This window comes from Hevea brasiliensis, chromosome 10 (genome assembly GCF_030052815.1).
Source record: "Hevea brasiliensis isolate MT/VB/25A 57/8 chromosome 10, ASM3005281v1, whole genome shotgun sequence".
NCBI classification, from domain to species: domain Eukaryota; kingdom Viridiplantae; phylum Streptophyta; class Magnoliopsida; order Malpighiales; family Euphorbiaceae; genus Hevea; species Hevea brasiliensis.
In genome coordinates this window covers 4198156-4216306 of record NC_079502.1, presented here as the reverse complement: position 1 = coordinate 4216306, position 18151 = coordinate 4198156, and the positions used below count along the sequence as shown (strand labels likewise).

The window sequence follows — 18151 nt, the reverse complement described above, 5'->3', positions numbered from 1 at the left end:
ATCTATCAAAGTTTAATATATATATATTTTGGAGGAAAGAAAGGGCAATTACAAATACAATCAAGTCCAAGATAGAGATAGTGTTGGGCTACCCACCCACGGCCCATTAGCCTTCCTGCGTACTAAAGAAGAAAGCGAGAAATCGAGTGGAAACTCTCTTCTAAATGGCGTTGGTGATGCTTGTGTTAGGATTTCCCCAGCCATGGTGCAAGTTCAAGGTGCTCTTCCAGTCTTCCCTTTGCCATTGCCCATTTTGATGTTGATGAAAAATGCGACCAAGAAACTGATAAAAAATGCGACCGAGAATGTGAGAAAGAATTGGACGCCAAAACCCATTTCTTCTATCAAAGACTGCTTCTTTCGTCGCAAGTAAGAATTTGGGGAGCTGCCTGCAAAGCCACAAGGGGACAATGGGAACCCACAAAGGCCAGAATTGTTTTCATATCTGGATGCTGGGAACGTGGTAAGCTGACCACCACTAGGGATTGGACCAGAGAGATTGTTGTTAGAGACATCCAGATCACTAAGAAATGAGACAGTCCCTAAAGATGCTGGGATAAATCCTTGAAGATTATTATGAGAAAGATCCAGAACGCCAATTTCTTTCAAACCTCCAAAAGTATCAGGAATATTTCCAGTTATCTTGTTGTGGCCCAAGTTTAGGACCTGCAAATGGTTCATGGAACCAAACTTGTCAGGGATATTCCCTGACAGGGAATTGTAAGCGAGATTAAGGTATATCATGCTGCCATTGCTATCAAATGTATAAATTGTCATGCTAGAGTAAATTCTGGTGGTTGGACACGAGTGAACCATAAGAAATTTTTCTAGACTCTCTGCTCGAATCCCCTCAAATTCAATAAGCCCTACAGCTTCTTTACAAGATGTCTCACCTTCATTTCTTACAAATGCAAACTGCTTTCCGGAAACAATTCCAGGAACAATTAGTCCAGCTTGGTCTGCAAGCTCAGGCGGGAGGGGGCCGTTAAGGTTGTTGCTGTTCAAGTCAAGCCATATGAGGCTTTGACACTTGCCAAGCTCTGGTGGTATTTGTCCAGTGAGTGAATTGCTACCCAGTTGGAGTATAGCAAGGTTACCCAGATTTCCAATACTGGGAGGGATTTCCCCAGTAAGTTGGTTGCTGAAAAGTGAAATCCAAATCATATTTGTGCAACTGCCAATGGACTGTGGAATGCTTCCAGTGATGAGATTGTTGTTGAGAATCAATGTCTCAAGATTGCTTCCATTCATGCAAAGACCTTCTGGAATTTCACCTGTAAGGTTATTTGCCCACATAATCAAGTCAGAAAGACTGGGCAGGGTCCAAATCTCGCTGGGAATCAGACCATGCAGATCGTTGAAACTAAAATCAATTATTCTCAGGTTTTTGCAGTTTCCAATCTCTGAAGGCACCTCCCCTGATAGGTAATTGTTGGCCAGAAGTATTTTCTGCAGCTTAGAGGGGTTTGACAAGGAGCAGAACTCAGAAGGAATCCTACCAGTAAAGCCATTAGAACTAAGGTCAAGCACTTGAATTTGAGTACAATTTGTCAGAGATAGCGGCACAGGACCAGTTATGTTGTTGAATGGTACATAGAGATACTTCAGATTTTGAAGATTACTGACAACAGTAGCGAGAAAATCTCCTGAGAGCAGATTATTGCCAAGGTTAAGACTCTCCAAAGAAGAACATGACATAAAATTCAGTGGCAAGCCACCAGTAATGTTATTCGCTGATAGATCCAGATCCTGCAGATTCCCACAGGTCTGTGCTAACTCAGGAGAAATATCTCCAAAGAATTGATTTTCAGCGAGAGATAGCTGCCTCAAATTCTTCAACCTTCCCAGCAAGGCACCAGGAATTGATAATCGCAGCTCATTATGGGAGAGGTCAAGTGTCTCCAAGACCTCGCATTTGCTCATGCTATTTGGAAACCCAGTTCCAAAAAGTCTGTTTTGTGACAAACTGAGCAAAGAAAGGTTGCTGCAATTCCCAAAGTCCAGCCGGGAGAAGTTGCTAGAAAAGTTGTTGTGAGAGAGATCTAGATGCTTGAGAGACGATGGAGAATCTGCAACAAAGGTAGGTGGTATCTCCCCCGATAGCAGATTATATGAGAGATCTAAAACTGATAGACTCCTGCAAGAAATGGGAGTAGCTTTAAGTTGACCTGTGAGTATGTTATCTGAGAAATTAAGAAGATTCAAGTTCTGGCAGCTATAGAGAGAATAGTTCAATAAGGTCGAATTAGAGATACGATTGCGAGAGAGATCAAGCTGCAGCAAAGAAGGACCAAATTGGAGAGTGCCACCAGGAATAGAATTGTAAGAGAGATTAACATAAGCCAGACGATCACACAACAAAATGAAGGAGTTTGATGGGAGAGGATCAGAGATGTTGTTGGAGGAGAGATCAAGAAACTGAAGAGCGCAGGGAGTAGCAGTGGAGGCAGAGAGATTACTAGCTGAGAATGAATTGCCTTGGAGACTAAGATGCCTGAGAAATGGCAAGGCAGCAGTGAGGTCAGGGAGATGTAGGCTGCCAATAAGACCGGCGTTATTTAGGTTGAGGGCGGTTACATGGCCGTCAAGAGAGCAAGAAACGCCAACCCATGAGCATGGACTAGAGGAATTGACTGTCCAGTTGGCTAAGAAGTCATTTGGATCAGATTCAACAGAGGATCTCTTGAAGGCTAGCAACCCTGCAACTTCACCAGTTCTCCTTTGGTTTGAAGCCAATTCTGTGGCGTTTGATGGTTTGATTAGAAGCAGCAACAGCAGTTGAGAGAGAAAATGCAATAATAACACATGGCCAAAGTCAAACATTCCCATTGTTCTCCTCATTTTCTTGCCAGTTTGCTTGAACAAGATGCGAGTTGATCCCTCTACAGTTCTTTTTGCGCCCAAAAAAAATTCTATCTTGCTTCAGTCACAGCTCTCTCTGTGTTTTGTAATTGAATCCATAAATACAAACCTTTCTCCACATCAGTTTAGTCTTCTAGATCTGTTCTCGATCAACTTTTCTGAGTTTCATTTACATCTAACTAGCCTAGAATTGTTACTTGAAATCTGAAATTATATTAAAAAATGAAATTACTATGAAGTCCTTATATAATGTCAAAATTAATTCATTGAATCTTAAAATTTTAAAACCAACTAAAAAGTCTTTATAATTTTAAAATAAATATAAATTACGTATAATTTTTTAATTTACAAGCCAACCCAAACTAAACTGCAGACCAATCACCATCTTCAACTATGGGATTCCTCTTTTGCAAATACAGAAGTTTATCCCTCTAACCCAGAAGCCATTTCTGCAACTCCAACCTCTTCTTATTTGTACCCTTCCCAAAGTGAGATAGAAAAGGAGTTGGAGTTGTTGATATCACCAGAGGAGTTGAAGACGGGGGAAAAGAAGAAAGAGACGATGGAGGAGAGTTCGGCGGTGTATTGGACTGAATTGGCTCCAAATGCAGAGGCGAATTTGCTAGTGGCATTGTTGGTGGGTTGGGGAATGTTGATCAGGGTCTTGGGTTTGAGGCAGCAAGTTGATTGACAATGTTAGTATCTCCGGTATTCCTGTTCCTTTGTTCTGTTTCTCAAGTCCTTTTACTGCTTGCATGGAGTTGTAAACAGAGAGAGATGTAAATACCGTCTACCAGGACTCTCATTGTCATCTTCATGTTCAGAAATTACATTGGAATCAGAAAGACCATGCTCTGGTATATTTTGGAACGAATCCTCCTCATACCATCAGAATCTTCATCACCGCTCCATTTCCTCTTCATGGTTCTAGGAACCAATCGAGTTACTTCTTTAGATTATTACTAGTTCTAATTATGGAACTCTAGCTAACGATTGGTGCTCGGACGGTGTGCCATGGACGCTTCAAGGTCCCTTCACAGGCTAATTTCTCTCGCTCGTTTTCCGGTAATGCTTTCCTTTCTGTTTTTTGTTCTCTCTGTAGTCAGAGATATTGCTTCTGTTACACTGCAAAAATAAACGCAAAACCTAAAACTAAATTATTGTTTCTCCGCAGCCAAATGCAACTCTTTGATATCGAATTTTGGTTCTTCTTGCCTTCTGCTATTGCTATTGGCACATAATTGCTGTTCTTTTTCTGATGGCATATAACTAGTATGAAAGAATTGCTTATTTGAATTTCCACAAAATGAGAATGACAGGGGAATGCTAGGATTTGAACTCTAGAGGTGATTGAGGATGTTTCTTGTTGTTAATAGAGTTTTAAACAGTTCCTTTGACAACTCTATTCAGTTTTTGCAATACAAAATAGAAAGAATTTGGCATAGGCAAGTCACTCTATGTATTTGTACAGTCAATCTGTCAAGTTTTGTACACGGAATTTCCTGAATAAAAAAGCAGGCTGGTATCATTGTAACTAAAGTTGACAGAAAACTTTGACACCCTCAAATGCAGCTTTTGAATTTGTAATTCTCATCTTCCATTATAGATCCCACTAAAAACTGGGCTGTTCCCTCCTAGTGATGCTTCCCATTCTACTGAGGATGTCGTGATCTTCGATAGCGTCGGAACAATATCTCGCATTTCTGGTCTATTGATTGGGTCTTCGCTCAAACACCACTCTGCAATTTCTGCCATCTGCGAAAAATGATGTTTTTATCAGATGTGAATTAACCATAGTCTTGTCACATATGCATAATCTTATGGTAGCCATGACTTCAGTTCTATAGTCTATACTTATGACTTTATTTCTACAGAAGCTTGCTTAGTTCGTGGTATATCTACTTCCCGTAAACATGTCTTGTTTGAATGTAAAAGTGGAATAAAACTATAAAAAATGTAAACCCTTTAATCCATAAATTGGAGGCTTGAATATTGTTTTGAAAGATTTGAATTAATCTTGTGAAGTTTTATGTCCTGCAGATGGTGTTATAGTTTCTAGGTTTGTGTTAGTATTTAAGCTATAGTTGAACGATGAGTGTCATCACCCTAGAGCAGGTGTTATTTCCTTGTAACATTGACCTTTTCTAACATAAAATTAATAGGAGCCAAAGACATCCATGAAAGACAAATGTAATAAACTGGGCTAACCTTGTAGACATCATCCATGGGGAAGCTACCCCGGAGATTTTTATCTACTGCAATTTCTAAGGCACTCTCTGGATCTTCATCTTCAAAAATTTTGTAAACCTGATAATATGACAAAAGTAAAAACTTACTTGGGTCATCGTAATTAAATTTTATTGAATTGTAAAGTGTGCACAGAGCTTTCATTTACGAAACAGCAGAAATAGTAGGGAAAACATCATTACAAACATATGCATATATAGAAAATGCTATGCAGCTGAAAAAGTTTTATTAGCTTTTTGATCTGTGAATAAAATAAATTGCAAGGCACATCTACCATTTTGATTTGTAAAATCAAGCCTGGAGTTTCTCAAATGCTATCCAGCCTTCAACTACTTTAGATTTCCATGGGAAATTTTTGAAACCATTTTCCAGTTTCTTTTATTAATGTTGCCGGTGATATTGATTAATGAGTGTGACTTATCTGTGTTCTTCCACAGCTAGCTGGTATAAATTTTCCATCCGGAGCACATCTATTTGAATTAGATTTATTGATCTTCATTCCAATTTAGTTTTTCTTTTTGTTTTTCTTTTCCTTGAAGAATTTCTTGACTCACTACTGTAATTAGTGATCTCATCTTGTTGGACTCCCAATTGTCACGAACAAGTGCACGCTGGCCTGTTATTAGCTCCGCGAGAACCACTCCAAATGCAAATACATCAGTTTTGATGGTCACCTGCAGCTCCTTCACGGATCTTTCCATGAAGTATATTATGTCAGAAATTAACCTTTTTTTTCCTTTCTTTCTGATACCATGCACTCATATTCAATAGCAGAATCAGAATCGAAAGTTACTCTGGGGGAAGATAGCCTGGTGTTCCAACCAGACGAGTTGCTATTAAATCTTCATCACTGGTTCGTTCAACAAGCTTTGCCAATCCAAAATCTGCAACCTGCAGAAATAGATGCTATGCTAATGATTTGAAGTAAATTTAGAAGATTGTATCTCATAAAGTACTGGTATCACACTTAATGAAAGAGCAGAGTTTTTCGTTTTTGTTCTAGAACCAAGTTATGTTAGAGATGTATATATTTTTTTCACTTAAGAGGCCATTGTGTTTTATTTAATCAAATATGCTAATAGGCTAAATCAAGTGAAAGATTTATGTTTTAAGTACCTTTGCTCTTAGTCCCTCATCAACTAGAATGTTACTACTCTTTATATCTCGATGCACATAGCGCTTTTTTGTGTGATCGTGAATATATTCAATTCCCTTTGCAGCATCCAATGCTATTTGTGTTCTTGCTATCCAAGAGAGGGGCTGGTAACCTGATTCAGGACCCAATTGTTAAGACAGCTTGCTGAGGCTTTACATGCAAAACTGTAAGGAATTATATGTGTTTTCATCTTCCAAATAGCAAATCATGGTCATAAATAATTACAATCATTAGCATGGAAGAACACGATCCTCTCCCATCAAGAAAATTGAGGATGATGTAACAGATCATGGTCATAAGAGATTGTCTCCAGTTCATGCTTTCATTTCTTTTAGATAATGTAACATCCTATAAAGGTCCAGCAGAAAATGTACATGATGTTTTTGATTGCATGAACCTCCCAATAATTGAAAAACATTCTTGCCATTTTTGAATTTAAGAGTTTCTCTAAGCTTTTTTTTGTAGCCTTAACTAAATTGAACATTTAAGAGTTTCTTAGCATTACCAAACTTAAGGCATGCATGCTAGTGACTTGAATACCTTTTAGCAATGGATCATGAAGATGATCGCTAAGTGATCCATTTCGAATGTATTCATAGACCAAGTAAAGGTGGTCATCTCCACTGGCATAGCCCAATAGTTCCACCTGTAACATTATTTTTATAGGCTGAGCATATGTACAAAACCATCTCTTTCGCACTGCATTAGAGAACTATTGTTGATGAGTACTTACAACATTTATGTGATGGACTTTACATAGAACTTTAACCTCCGCAAAGAACTCTTTGGATTTGTTAGATCTCATCTTCTTTATTGCAACCTCCTGAATGTTGGAACAAATCATATTTTGAGCTATTAGCCTGCATTTACTGTAGTAATAGTTCTTGGATTAGCATGGCCAAGGTGAATGAAGAAGGTAATACCTGTCCTCCCATTACTCCAAAGTAGACACTTCCATATCCGCCTACTCCTATTTTCCTAGTTTCATCGAAGTTATTTGTAGCTTCTTCAATCTCTTCTGCAGAGTATATGACTGGTTTCTCTGATTCAAGAGCTGTTCCATCTGTAGAATGTAAATTCATTGTGAATTCTCTCTCCTTTCTGTTGAAAGTATCATATAACCATGATGTTACAAGGTATAGAAACAACTCAAGTTTTTTATTTGAATTAGTTAATTTTTCTGACCTTCCATTATTTCCAGATTCAAAATCTGCAAGGAAGGTCCTCTGGAAAGGCCTTTGGTTGTGCTCATGCTTTTGGATACTGCTTTTGGATCTTCAGAACTGTTCTGATTGGATCCCTTTCTCCTGAGAAAGATAATTATCAATGTGGTCATTAGAAGTAATGTCACAGCTGATAGTATGCCGATGATTATTGTCCACATCTTTCTCTTTCCCGATGCTGAGCAGAAAAAAAAAAAAAAAAAAAAAGGGCAAGGTATGTTAAACTACACAAGCAATTTATTTCTCAGTTTCAGTTGAATTTCTCTTCTGAATGCAGACATGAGCTTTCAATAGTAATTCTCTTTTATATACATTTTTCCCTGTAAATTAGTGGATGTGAATGATATAAAATGGGATGCTCAAGGCAAATAACATAAAATGCCATGAAATTCTTAAAGAATATATGAAAAAAAGAAATAATTAATTTTGTCTTTTGGGGAGAAAAAAAGATTGATGTTTTATTAAAGTGTAAAAAACAGAAAAAGAAGCTAACAAGAAGGGATTCATTTACCTGTAAGAAACAGCATAATATTGGTCATATTACATTCTTGTGATACAATTATGATTCATGATGCACCAAGATTTGGGATCATTTTAGTTTAATACAGAATAAGAAAGTGTTGAAATTATAAAATGCAGATAGCTTCGATGATGATGATGGAAATAAACTCCATAAATATGAGAAATCAGAAATTTTAGGAAAGAGCTCCTACTCACCAGTGTTTGAGGCTGGGGCTGGGGGCGGTGGTGGGAGTGGAGGTGAGGGTGAGGGTGGAATGCCATTTATCTCTTTGGGAATATACAGCACCCAATCCGCTTCTATGAAGGTTGGGTCTCCATTTAGAAAGCCATTCATGCTCAGTATGCCACTTGTAGTAGATGATAGCCTGCTAGCAATATCTGATATCGTGTCTTGGTTTTGAACAGTATATGTTATCACAATTTGGGAGTCATTTTCTACACACCCACACACCAGATGCATAGGAACTTTATATCCTATCTTAAATGTATCTTTTTCATCTCCAACTTCCCAAGCTTGTCCACTGTAAATCTGATTTGAAATATTCAGAAAAGTGTCGTTTTCTTTGACTGTGTAGTAAGCATCATAGAAGTATCCTGTGGTGCCATTGACAGTTTCACAACAGCAAGGTACTGTTACCAGATAGTCTTGTATATTTCTGTGCAGAATGGGACTGATCTGTGTGGAATTGACAGAGTAAAAAGAAGCAATTTGCTCCATCTGCAGACGTTTGTTGATATGGTACAGTGAGGCATTACACTTCTTGACATCTTCATTGCAAACAAAAGGGTACATACCTTTCTCATCGCTGGATTTATCAGAGGCAAGCGCTTTCATTAGTAGAGTTAATAGCAGAGGGAGGAGAGTGCAAAGGAGATTACGAGAAGCCATAGTTGCAGAAGGAAATGAAATATTGGAGTTAGCAATGAAACACTAAATGCTAATTTCTAATAGATGGACATTTCATCCTGGAACTGTGTGCTTTTCCTATAGATTCTAACAAGGAGATACTCTATTCTTTAGTTTATTATATTATAGATTATCTATTCCTACTATTTTGTAAATAACAAAGCCTCTTCCTTGTCTTATGAGATGATATGGTTTTGTCGATGCTTACAATTTAAACAGCTTTGTCTGTGACTCACAGATAGAGCATGGCAAATTCCAGGTACGTGTCTCACAGTTTGAAGCTGTAAATTTAGAATATTATCGGGCTAATTGATATTTACGTTGTAATACCAAGTTGTTCTCGTTGGCATTACAGGGAAGGCAACCAACACATATTGTGTGGGGTTTTTCTTGCTTAAACTCGGGTCCACTATAGGTTTATGATTTGGGATATACAATAGTTCCACGATCTATTAAATTTATGAATCTCACATATTTATATTTTAAGTCGACCGATTTAGTTAAGAATTTTCCATTTGTCTGTTGCAGTATAAATGTACTGTCAATAGTCATCCTATTATAAACTGTTATATGTAGTTGTTTGGAGAAATTGAACTGGAAGGTTGTTGTTTTCAATGTCTGCGGTCTGCACAAGCACAGCTTTGTTGAATGTTTGGAGCTTCTCTTTTTAGCAGATGATTCTCTCTTTGAATTACAACAGATTATCATGTGGGTCTTATTTTATCCAAAAAAAAAAAATGATAAGAAAGAAAGGAATATAACACAGATACCTTACACACTCACAGAGCTGAGAGTGGAAGATATTATGAAAAATAAATTAAAAAGGTTTTTTGAAAAAATGATATTAACATTTTTATTATGTAAATATGCATCGATTTATTGATTTTAAAAATAAAAATATAAATATAAGAATCAAATAAATTAAAATAAAAATTAAATTAGGAGTTTCTTTTCTAATATAAAATGTAAGGGCTAGGGCTACTGGTCTACACTCCTGACAATACACATTAGGCATTTTGCATCCACATGCAAATATTTGAAGGATCCTCCACCATAGTCAAGGTTTAGGTTTTTTTTTTTTTTGTTTTCTTTTTAATTTAGAAGTCATTAAACGATGAGGTGGCTAATTTGAGATCCAATAGTCAGCAATTATTCAATTAATCACTTCTTATCTATTAAATAGGAGAAATTCTTATCATCTATATATATATATATAATAAAATCTACATATAAAATAAATAGAATTAATATATTTATTAAATTATTTGTGTCCTCATGGGTCATCGCGAAAATATTGAGATCAACATTTTCAGGAAAATGAAAACACTTGAAACTTTGTAAATGTGAAAATGGAAGAATAGAATTATGATATCTGTTTAGTATTATTTTTGAAATTATTAAGAAAAGTAAGTTATTAAATATATTGATAAGAGAATATTAAAATTTAATTTTAAATTAAATTTAGTATGTTTTAATTATAAATATTTTAAAATAATTAAATAACATTTTAAAATTATTTTTGATAATATATAAAATATTATTTTTCCCCCCAAAAAAAATAGATTTTCAACATCAAATTCGAACGGAGACATATACATGCAATCAAAATTGAAAATACAGTGCTATTTAGACAGTAGCAAGTGCCTAGTGGAAACCAGCCAAATCAGCTCAAATCTATCAACAGTGCTCGTTTTGTCCGTCCCAGATGTTTACAAAAATGAATAGCAATCAAAACATCATCAAACATCGAAGAAATGAGGTTTGGTTTCATTTCTTAGATAGACCTCAAATTGGATCGAAATTGCATACTCTTAGCAAAAGCAACGCCCATCCCACAAATGGGAGATTTGGGTCAGAAATCAAAGCACTGTTCAAGATCTGCATGCCACTCACAGTAGAAGACAATCTACTGGTACTATTTGAAATGTGTCATCCTGCTGAACGGTGTAAGTTCCTACAACTTGGGACTCACTGTGACAGACTACACGGCCACACAAAAGATGCATAGGAACATGACTTTTTTTTTTTTTAATAGGGAATTGGCGGAGTGGGACTGAACCTGCCACTAAACCATGCCAGGGTAGGCCTTTCTCTAATGATTCTTCTTTCTTCATCTCCAACTCTCAAAGCTTGTCTGATGTAAATCTTCTCTGAAACGTTCATAAACGTGTCGTTTTGTTGAACCAGATACGATGCATCATAAAAGTATCCTGGCGGTGGCATCGATGTTTGGCAAGAACAGGGGACAAATACAAAATAGTCTTGTTTGTCTCCATGGAAAATCGGGCTGATCTGGGTGTAGCTGACATCGTCATAGAAAGCAACTTCTTCTTCCTGGAGACCTTTGTTAATATGGTAAAGCATCACAACTTTTTATGGTTGCAGAGCAGTTGAAATGGTATGTGAAATCGGCAGGGAAAATCTGTAACAGTAGAGTTGCTTGTAAAGGGAGGAGACAAGGAAGTGGGATGCCATAGTTGCAGAGATAATGGGATTTTGGTATACAAGCGAAATTAATAAGAATAGAAGAAAAGGATATATACAGAAGGATGGAGTCATATGTAGGAGTGGAAATGAGATATTCCAAGAGAAGGTGATTGACATGATAAAATTGGTGTAGATAGACCTTTTTCTTGTGGGAACCGCTGGAATACAACATTTTCTCTTTGATTCTTCCACAGCTGCCTTGTTGCCAACAATTCATCATCTGATGATTCATCTGAGCATGTGTTATGGAGCCTAGGTGGCACTTAAGCCTTTTGTTAATAAAATTCAAGCAATGTTATGGGAACAAGACAACTATAGATCAAAGTAAGCCTCAAGTTAAAGTTTCAGCATTGCTCTGGGACTGTTGGCAGCTGAATATTCTAAATAAATAATTAGTGACAGGGACGGACGAATAGTGCTCTTTTCCCTTACAGTGTGGCTTATACTCTAAATGAGAGAAACAATACATGTGTCATGCTTTCTTTCTATTTTATTTTTTATTACTTTTGCAAAATGATATCTTGAGCGAGCGTTTATACACTTCAGTAAAATGTAAGCTAACGAGAGTATCTATGCGAGCATAAGGAGATTCACAATGAAGAAAATCTCTTTTATGGTCCGACTTCAGAAAATACTCAATATGATTTGATGGCTGAAAATTCATGCAGATTGTTGGATCTTTACTCAAAGAATTTAGACAAAACCAAAAGAAACAGTTATTCTAACAAGAAGTGAGCTGTTACATAAAGGAACTGCAACAAAGATACCACTGAGGTACATCTCTCTCTCTCTCTTTCTCTCTCTCTCTCTCTCTCTCTCTCTCTCTCTCTCTCTCTCTCTGTGTTTGTGTGTGTGTGGCTAAGCAATTAGCTATAAAATGCAATTTGGGTATTATTTACAAAATTCTCAAAACAGAGAAGGTATATAGGATATTCTCAAAAAGAAAAGGTATATAGGCAGAGTTTACTTTGAACACGGCTTGTTGAATGCAGTAAAGACCAGTTCTCATTGGGGAACAGGACAAAATTTTGAACTCTTTACATGTGATACTCCCAACAGATAACTACAGCAGCAATCCATCTCCAATTTCACTGATAACTTTCTCCACTTTAAACAACATTTCTGGCAACAACAAAAGGATAACCATGACTAATTAGCAAATTGGTGAAGCATATTGTCCAGTGAATATTTTTTAATCATTATTGAAGTATTAGAGAACGTAATCTCTAATAAAGTATTGTTGAAACATATCTAAGTTAAGGTAACATCAATGAAGAAGCTATGACTCTGTCACAAGACGAAGCAAACAGGGGTGAAAAATACAACTACAACTAGCTTAAGACAGGATAACTTAGCTAACCTTGGAAGGAGGAATCTTCCATGTATCTCTGAAAGAAAACAAAACCATTAGCAAAGCAGTGCTATGAAGGGAGCACAATCTACTTAAGTCAGAAATATGCAGTTTTAGAACTGGTTCGAACTCTTTGCGCAATAACAAGCACCAAATTACCACCATATAATTGTAGTGAACAGGAATGCATACATAAAATTAAAGATGTAAGAAGATACCGCAATTTGAGATTTGAGATCGATGTCTTCAGATGAACTGTGCTGGCTTGCATCTGCATCAGTCCAGGAAAAGTATCACTAGAATGAATGAGACGGAAACTTCCAATCATAACTGGGGCAACCTATCTACCTTTTTTGATCTCAGAGCAGCAGTTGGTCAGAAATGAAGCAAAGCTGGGAGGCAAGGCACAAGAAGTGACTTCAGATTTGTGACTCGGTTGTGTTTCCTGTGACTCTTGCCCAACATCATAGTTCAAACTCGATGGAAGTTGAGGAGAGTAAGTTTGATCTGGGGCCATAACACTTGATTCCTCTTCGCAGGCTCTGCAGGCACATTTGTCACTAAAAGTCAATATTTCAGCTTATTCTTTGCAACTCTTCTTGATAAGCTAAATTCTGCATGGTTGATGCATCAAGTTAGGTAATGGAAGATTTCTCATTCACCTAGACGAGGGTTCATTAGTAGACATGAAAACAGATCGGGATGAAATTTCAGATGGAGAGTCACCATTCAGGAGTTCATTTTCAGAGACTTCCTTCAAGATATCCTGAAAAACAAAGCAAAATGTCATCATTGCCAGAAGGAAATGGCCATGGACTTGCTAATGATGATCTCATTATAATACATTGACTAGCACAGTGCTACTACTTACTAACCTTCAAAGCATTTATGAATCTCTCTGCTTCAGAAATCACTGAAAATCGCAAAGCAAACTTCTGGATCTGCAAGAATGTTAAAGTAATTCTCTAGGAATAACGCCAAAAAAAAACTTAAAAAAAAAAAACAAAAAAAAAATACTAAGATTAAGTTGCAGTAGTAAGAAATCCAACTGAGAATAATTTACATTCTGACTTATATCAGATATATCATATATAGCTGAAACAACTTAAACTATGATAAAAGACAGCGTCACATAGTGCCACCACAGCAGCCAACATAATGCAAGAATGTGGTCTAAAAATTTTTGAATTCATAAAATGTTTAATTGCTCCAAGAACACATAAAAATCTGCCACTTCTAGGATTTATCCCTTATAGGAAGACAATCTTATAGAAATAATAACTTCTTCAACTAGCATGTATATATATACAGGGCAAAGCATTTACTTGATATATTATAAAATTAAGTGCTCACAAATTGAAAATCCAGTTTAAGCTAACTTGATTGTTAAAGGATCTAATGTAATTGGAAATTCTACTGCTTGAAGAGACCTCTGTGAAAAAAAGAGCAAATGGGCATGCCTTTCATGGGTTTGGGCCGTTTGGAGCTACATAAAATTCAAAAAAAAGAAAAAAAAGAAATGGAAGCTACTAGAAAAACAAAAGAAGTTAAATCACATATCATATCATATTTTAACTATTATAGCCTTCAAGGAAATTTATGATGGGGCTCATGAATTGTAATAATAGACTTAGCTAGCATCTGCAATTTCACTTTTTTTCCCTCCATCTAACGATGATTTTAAGTGTTTCTGATTTCCACTGATTCCTCTTCATTCTCCTTTTACTTTCCTAGTTTTAACAAGCAAAAGAGGGAAACTACCTTAATTTCTCTTCACTCTCATTTCCCCCACTTCAATGGGGAAAAACACATGTAATTTATGAGTGGAAGTAGACAAGGCCATTCAACACAGAGACATCCTTTTTGGTTTCTAACTTTTCTTCACCCATACAACACAGAAATATCCTCTCATATATATATATATATATATATATATATATATATATATATATATATATATATATATAAGACCTTATAGAGGATCAAAACCTGACCTCGCCAACAGAGTCTTTATAACTCACAAATACAGCTCTGCTACCCCTAGGAGGATATCCAGAGACACATGACACTTGTGGCCATGTGAAATGCAGCTTGGAAACATAGTGCTCTTCCTGCAGCGTATAGCATTTTGCAAGATTATTAGCTCAGAATCCCATAACAAATCTGCACCTTTTGTTTGGAAACAGGTCATGGCATTATTTAGTACACATATGCTGAATAAAGAATGGAACAGACCAAAATATGATTCACAATAATGAGCTCAATCAAATCTTTATAACTAGAGAAAATTTGCAAAAACACGCAAGCATAAGAACAAAGTCTCTTAACGCTACAAAAGAAATAAACAAACTGCTTTCACGTATTTGCTTTAAATGAAACTAAAATAAGTCTGACTGAATCAGGATGTACAAGTTGCAGAGATTCCTGAAAAGATACTCAAGTAATAACGGGGATATTTCAAGTAGAGATTGAAGAAGTAGTAGAACTTCATGACTTTATAGCAGATAGCAAATAATGAAGCAGTGTTAGGATTAGTTAGAGATCAGTTAGATGAGGTTTATTGGTTACTCTGTTTAGATTGCTGAAATAGGAGATAAATAGGAGATAGGGGTTGTCTTTTCTATTCATTCAAGATTAGTCAATACAATTTCTATCTCTCTCTAAATTCTCGCTCTCTCTTTCTCTGAAGCAACATTGTGCACGGCTCAGAAACTGTACATCATTCTGTATCAAATGTGATCTCTAATTCAGCAATTATGAGAGCAAGAAAAAGAGGACAGAATGAGCCGTGCACAATAAGAAGCCGTTTCTTTTCATCCTTGGGACAAGGGTGATCTTCATGTGGAGGGTAATGTTATGATTAGTTAGAGATTAGTTAGATGAGATTTATTAGTTACTCACAACAATCAAGCGCCACAATTTGATCAAGCACTGAGAACTCATTGTAGAACGCTTTCCAAGCCTGCTTTTGCATACATACAATTCGTTATCACTTGAAAATTTCTATCAATAGTGAATCGATAAGTGTTCCCTATACCAGTGAGTGAAGATTTGAAAACTAAAGAAAAAAAAAGCTCAGATCTGAGTAATAATTACACAATCGGACACCGAAACCAAATCCAAGCCTCTGTTAACCTGTGATGATTACTACTTACTCTTAAAGCCTATTGCATTAATTGTAGTCCTTACTGTTCCATTCTGTACTTAGAAAATGTGGATTTGGTGAAGGACGGAAAAAATATGGAAAAGGAACACGAAGTCAAATTATGAAATATGTTCAGTTTAACTCGAACTCTCAAAATAATTATTGATGGACAAGCGAAGAAAAAAAATTATTAAAGAATTAAAGACTTGAGAAAATATTAACTAGAGAGAAGTGTCAACGATTCCAAAGCCCAGACAGCACGAGATATAAATCTCAGTTTACAATTTCTAACCGTTTTCCCTTTGTTTCTTCGTAACCAAACAGAGACAACCAAGCCAATTCTCACAAATTTTATCAAAATTATTACAACTCTAAGCAAATCCAAAATGGAAAACAAAATTTGCATTCCTTTCATTTTCGTCGTTTTTCTCAGCAAACAAACGGAATCAAACAGTAGAAGAAGCTCAGATTCTCAAAGCTAAACTAGTTGCCGGAGCAAATTATCATAAAGAAGAAGTTTCGAGGCATAGCGAGCAACAAATTCTACTCACAAGCATCTTGTCGCAGAAACAGACGGAGAGGATCGCATCGGAGCTGGAGTAATAGTTGAGGAGTTGCAGAGACGCGTTTGGGGAGTGAGAGGAGATCCAGGTACCCCGGTTCGAACGGTATCGCCGATTGTTGCGGCGAGGAACGAGGGAGGGACAAGTGGAAGGGACGGTGGGATAGATGATAAAGCGAGAGAATGAGACCTGCCACTGGTCTTTAATGGTGGAAACTGGTTTCTCTGATAGCTCACTCGCTACTAGTGCCAATGATCCCGCCATATTTTTATCTTTGAATTCCTTCGATGAGTCAGTCTAGGCAACGATAACAAAAAAATTGAAGAGGGAACCGGAGAGTTTAACTGTTTATATAGGAGCCCGCCGTTGCCCGAATGCGTTTGGACCGGGTAAATGGCCCGCGTTATTATGAGCCCGTGTAATTGGACTTTAGCTAAGAGCCCAAAATATTATAACAATACAATGACAACTAAACCATAATCCTAAAAATAATTAAAGTTTGCTATCCGAAATTAATTATACATTAATATTCAAAACTTATAAATCTTTTTTTCTTCCTCACTTTTTTTACACTAATTTTTCATATTTTCATATACAAACATTCAATTATCTATGTTGTACGTAATTATATCATTTTAATCGATATTCTCTTATTTAATTTCTAAGACGTGCTATATGCATTATGTGAGAGCTATTGTCATTCATAAACTTATATATTATCATAATACATGACATCTATGTTAAAATTCACATCTCTGCCATACTCATTTTGTGAATATGCTATAACTTAAATGTCTAACATTTACTCCTATATAATATAATTACTCTGACAATAATTCTATAAATTCAACTTTTAATTAACTCTTTTTGCTAGTTTATTCACTAATGCAATATCATCTGCACGATGGGACATCATATTAAATATGATTGATTAATTTGTTAATACTAAAGCAAACAATTATAAATTCAAAGCCAATCCCTGATATAAACCTAATATTATGAAAAACTTTTCTATATTCCTTCCCATTATTCTTATACTTGTAATCCCCTCGTAGATGTAATTATTGACATTTATGTCCATGTACTTATTATTATTAGCTAAATACATCTCCAGACCCCTCAATTATTACGTTTTTATCTAATAAAGACCTGAATTTTTTTTTTTTTTACCTATCTCGCGCCTTCACTTGATAGGATACATCACTCAAACACAATTTTGTATGATCAGTGGAGAGCGTGAGAACACGCGATAAAAAGCAAGCGAACATTTCTTTTCTGCTTACGTAGCCTTTATAACATCTGCTCTTCTTCCTCCTTAAACAAAGATATTTTTCCTTTCGCATTTCTCTCTCTAACTCTTTGCATGTCCCTCTGACTGGCTTTCTGTCATTGCTTTGTCATCCACGAGCTGCCTCCCTTTTCCCCTTCAACGAATGACTGAGGCTGGAGGGCAGGAAGCACTACGAGAAACAAGACAGATTTCCTACAACTAGCACGCTATACGTCTTGATTGCCTCCTTTTTTTAATCCCCTTTGCTTCAACAAAGCAGAAAGAGGAACCATTTCTTCATTTTCTCTTGTTTCATAAAGAAATATATATAGTTTCACTCCTCCACATTCTTTGTTTCAGTTCTGATCTGCAAGTTCACAGATCCATTCTCCTATATATCTGTACATGCACGTGTATT

The 18151-nt window shown here is 36.3% G+C and overlaps 3 protein-coding genes across 4 annotated transcripts; all 3 read right to left on the bottom strand.

Annotated features, from left to right (window-relative positions):
* Positions 1-29: 29 nt before the first annotated feature.
* LOC110645896 (receptor-like protein kinase BRI1-like 3) lies at positions 30-3049 on the bottom strand. Its single transcript, XM_021799160.2, has one exon. The coding sequence runs from the start codon at positions 2839-2841 to the stop codon at positions 214-216; it is 2628 nt and encodes an 875-aa protein (XP_021654852.2). The 5' UTR covers positions 2842-3049; the 3' UTR covers positions 30-213.
* Positions 3050-4452: 1403 nt separating this feature from the next.
* LOC110645910 (lysM domain receptor-like kinase 3) lies at positions 4453-8899 on the bottom strand. Its single transcript, XM_058128783.1, has 10 exons — positions 8206-8899; positions 7451-7666; positions 7189-7328; positions 6999-7088; positions 6806-6911; positions 6226-6377; positions 5903-6000; positions 5664-5802; positions 5071-5169; positions 4453-4617 (listed from the first exon to the last, which is right to left on the bottom strand). Exons 1-10 carry the CDS (start codon positions 8897-8899, stop codon positions 4453-4455), a joined length of 1899 nt encoding a protein of 632 aa, XP_057984766.1.
* Positions 8900-12270: 3371 nt separating this feature from the next.
* Positions 12271-16845, bottom strand: LOC110645894 (protein POOR HOMOLOGOUS SYNAPSIS 1). 2 transcript variants are annotated; one of them, XM_021799157.2, is made up of 8 exons: positions 16452-16845; positions 14750-14866; positions 13631-13696; positions 13418-13521; positions 13104-13297; positions 12974-13026; positions 12765-12792; positions 12271-12526 (listed from the first exon to the last, which is right to left on the bottom strand). In XM_021799157.2, exons 1-8 carry the CDS (start codon positions 16725-16727, stop codon positions 12468-12470), a joined length of 897 nt encoding a protein of 298 aa, XP_021654849.2. In that variant the 5' UTR covers positions 16728-16845; the 3' UTR covers positions 12271-12467. The 2 variants fall into 2 exon arrangements, with proteins under 2 accessions (XP_021654849.2, XP_021654850.2); XM_021799158.2 differs by lacking the exon at positions 14750-14866.
* Positions 16846-18151: the final 1306 nt, after the last annotated feature.

Coding starts and splice junctions, on each gene's coding strand:
- LOC110645896 (XM_021799160.2), bottom strand. CDS start 2,841: ATGAGGAGAACAATGGGAATGTTTGACTTTGGCCATGTGTTATTATTG.
- LOC110645910 (XM_058128783.1), bottom strand. CDS start 8,899: ATGGCTTCTCGTAATCTCCTTTGCACTCTCCTCCCTCTGCTATTAACT. Junction 7,089..7,188: donor TTGGAGTAATGGGAGGACAG/GTATTACCTTCT, acceptor TCCAACATTCAG/GAGGTTGCAATAAAGAAGAT. Junction 6,001..6,225: donor ATGAGGGACTAAGAGCAAAG/GTACTTAAAACA, acceptor CTATTTCTGCAG/GTTGCAGATTTTGGATTGGC.
- LOC110645894 (XM_021799157.2), bottom strand. CDS start 16,727: ATGGCGGGATCATTGGCACTAGTAGCGAGTGAGCTATCAGAGAAACCA. Junction 14,867..16,451: donor GTTTCTGCGACAAGATGCTT/GTGAGTAGAATT, acceptor TATACGCTGCAG/GAAGAGCACTATGTTTCCAA. Junction 13,027..13,103: donor CTGCTCTGAGATCAAAAAAG/GTAGATAGGTTG, acceptor GGACTGATGCAG/ATGCAAGCCAGCACAGTTCA.